This window comes from Microtus ochrogaster, chromosome 5, assembly GCF_000317375.1.
Source record: "Microtus ochrogaster isolate Prairie Vole_2 chromosome 5, MicOch1.0, whole genome shotgun sequence".
NCBI classification, from domain to species: domain Eukaryota; kingdom Metazoa; phylum Chordata; class Mammalia; order Rodentia; family Cricetidae; genus Microtus; species Microtus ochrogaster.
Window position 1 is genome coordinate 93,912,758 of NC_022012.1, and position 2,952 is coordinate 93,915,709.

At 49.2% G+C, this 2,952-nt stretch overlaps 1 protein-coding gene across 3 annotated transcripts in view; it reads right to left on the reverse strand.

The window, feature by feature from the left end:
* Positions 1–965: 965 nt before the first annotated feature.
* Sec22c (SEC22 homolog C, vesicle trafficking protein) overlaps positions 966–2,952 on the reverse strand; it is a 17,574-nt gene continuing 15,587 nt past the window's right edge. For 2 of the 3 annotated variants that reach the window (XM_005348126.3, XM_013346633.2), the window contains exon 7: positions 966–2,806. In XM_005348126.3, the coding sequence (XP_005348183.1) occupies positions 2,606–2,806 (201 nt within the window). In that variant the 3' untranslated portion in view covers positions 966–2,605. The remainder of the gene's footprint in view (positions 2,807–2,952) is intronic. The other variant, XM_026779281.1, reaches the window with a different exon arrangement.

The following is a 2,952-nucleotide window of genomic DNA, read 5'->3' on the forward strand; positions in this document are numbered from 1 at the left end:
TGACAGGAGATGACCATCAAAGTGCTCGTTCTCCTGAGGGCTGAGCCGAGGTGGGGCAGAGGGTCAGGCTTCAAAGTCGGTTCCCTCTCCATCATGGTGTCTGTCTCTCTAGACTCTAGCCTACATCTCTCTCTGGAGGCAGGGATGTAGGAGGCAGAGTGGAAACAGGCAGGGGAGAGGCGATACACGGTGGCTAGGGAAGAAAGGGGCTTGAAGAAAAAGCCCACAATGCATGTCAACAGGGTTCATGGTCAGCAAGAACCACAGCCATGGGGTCAGTGAGGTGTCCGTGACTGAGATAGTCCAGCTCTTTCCATCCAGAAAAAGGGAAATCAGGTACAGTTCCCGCCAAGATAAGGCTCACTGAGGGGCAAGTCACCAGAATCATATGCTTTCTGCCCAAGTGCTGGGCCACTACCACCCAGTACCAGCAGACAACAGCATCTGCAGAAGTCCGTCCGCAGTCTGTGAGCATCTGGACAGAAAAGCACCTGGAGGCTGTCTCAACACCGTGTTACGTGAGCCAGCTGGGCAGCAGTGCCTAGCTGCTCATCTAAAAACGCCAGAGGAGCACTTCTGCCTTGGAACCAGTTTCCGGGCATCAAAGATCCCACTGGGGATGCCAACATCCAGGTCTGAACCAAGTTACCCCAAAACCCGGGGTTTCCTGGAAACTTACTTCCCGTCACCACCCTCTTCCAGGGAGGTGAGCCTGCTTGGCTGTATTCCAGATAAAGGTTCTCTGTTTTCTGTTTCCCTTGAAGCACCTTTTCCTTCCATTTATGACAGTCTGGAACCCTGTCAACCAAGTGTGGACAACATCCTCACTAGCACCTAAGGGTTATGAAATGTCTCTGGCAAGGGCTCACCCACAAGTCACTGCTTGTAGACTGACGACCACAGGCTCAACCCCTAGAGTGTGGGGGGTCTCCAGACAGGGGCAACACAAAACCACAGAGGCTTACAAGGAAAACAGTGTATTTTTAGGCTGATTTTTTTTAACTTACTTAAAAAATGTTTTGAGTGTATGTTTTGAATTAAAAGAATTTTCTCTTCCCTCTGGCTTCCTCTATGGCCACTTCAAAATTCTCTCAGGAAAAATGAGCATTTGCCTATGCAGTATATACAAAATTACACAGTGTGAGATCAACAAAGACACAAGGTTCACGTTCACATCCAAGGATGTTGCCAATATGACATTTATACTCAGACATTATAGATTTGATTAAAAATAGAAAATTCTCCTCTAAGGAAACAAAGTCAGATGGCGATGCTTTCCCAACCCAGTTCTGGGTCACGGACACCTGGTGGCTCACCAACATGCAGTACCAGCGACAGTCAAGCAAGAGAACTCTTTACCCCACACACCTGTCTTCCCCGCTACTCAGTAACTTTGGGGATGGCTTTCTCCTTCACAAATGATCAAAATAGGACTGATCACTTACGGAGCCAAATGGCTCAACCCACACAGTTGTGGGGGCACTACTCCAAGAACGAGCCAGAGGAGTGAACCCCAACATGGCTTCTTGAGTGCCGAGATGCAGGGGCTCTTATTCAGAAGCACACCTTAGCAGCTTTGCACCACGGGTGTCAGTCACACGAAGCTTTGCAACGCTAACACCCACTCAATGCCTGCCCATAAAACAACAGGGTCCTCAGTCTAACCGAGATGTTCAGGCACGGTATCTCCAGGAGGCACGCAGGACCACGCCTCCAGCAATGCTACCTTGACAGGCACTGGGCTGCCACCCAAAGTTGACCGAAGCCTCTCCCCAATTCTGCCAAGTACCGCTGAACCCCAGCATTTCCATTCCTCTCTGCCCCATGGAAAGGACCCTGGGGCTCTCACATCTGCTCATGTCCATGTGCTTATGACCCAGTAATATTGGTTATTAATTTAATAATCTTCAGATAGACCCTGCAAAGAGATACAGACAACATCCGTATCCACAGAGTCCCACCACCATAAACGGTCTCTGTAAATTAAATAAACTTGGATTTACTTAGCATTTCTTTAGCCTAAGTTTGCCTTCATTCTAAATGAGCTTCAATTTATATCCAAAATATATTTAAATATTCCAAAAGTATACCGAACCCAAGTTATCAAAAATGTAAACAAAATTTACCTAGCTTACATTTATGAGCCGTATTTTCAAGCTTTTAATTTACCCTGACACTCTAGGGAAAACTGACCGAGGTTACACTGGAACTGCAAACTGGTTTCAACTTTAAAGAGTCTCCTTGCAGACCATTTCCTGGCAGGCCAACGACCAAAGCTACCATCATGGAATCTAGTGGTGTGCAGCATCGCTTTAGGTAGGAGACCAACACATGGTCACTCTGACCATCAGAGATGCTCTCCCGGCAAGCTCTGGCTTCGGCTGCCTGTCCTGTGCCCGGCTGGCCACTATCCACAAACGCTCCACACAAACCGAGATGCAACCGGCCGCCCTGGGTCCTCCATGACACCTGCCAGAACCTGTGATCTCAGGAGCTTCATGGATGGAGATCTGAGGTGAAATTGAGAAGCAGGAGCAGAAACAGACTGGCCTTCCGGGGACAGGGAGGGGAAGTCAAAGGCTCCATTCACTGCATGATGCTGTCCTCACACTCCGTAGTCAGACTGCCTCTCCTGCAGCTGTCTGGTTAGGGTCTGATACGAAGACAGAAGAGCCACTCCTATGTGGAAGAGGATTTGCCAGGTGTTCCTCAGCCCGTGCAGGTACGCGTTGCCCAGGCAGATGAAGGCCAGCATCAGCACCACCTTCAGAGTCCTGGCTGAACTATAGAACAGGTACAGGTAACACTGAAATGAGACCACAATACAACCAGTCAGAGAGAAGCAGACAGCCTCAAGTCAGATGCAGCCACAAACAGCTGAATGCATGCACCTATCCGCTGATGCCTGCATGCATGAGCCTGTTCACTGATGCATGCATGCACGTGCCTATC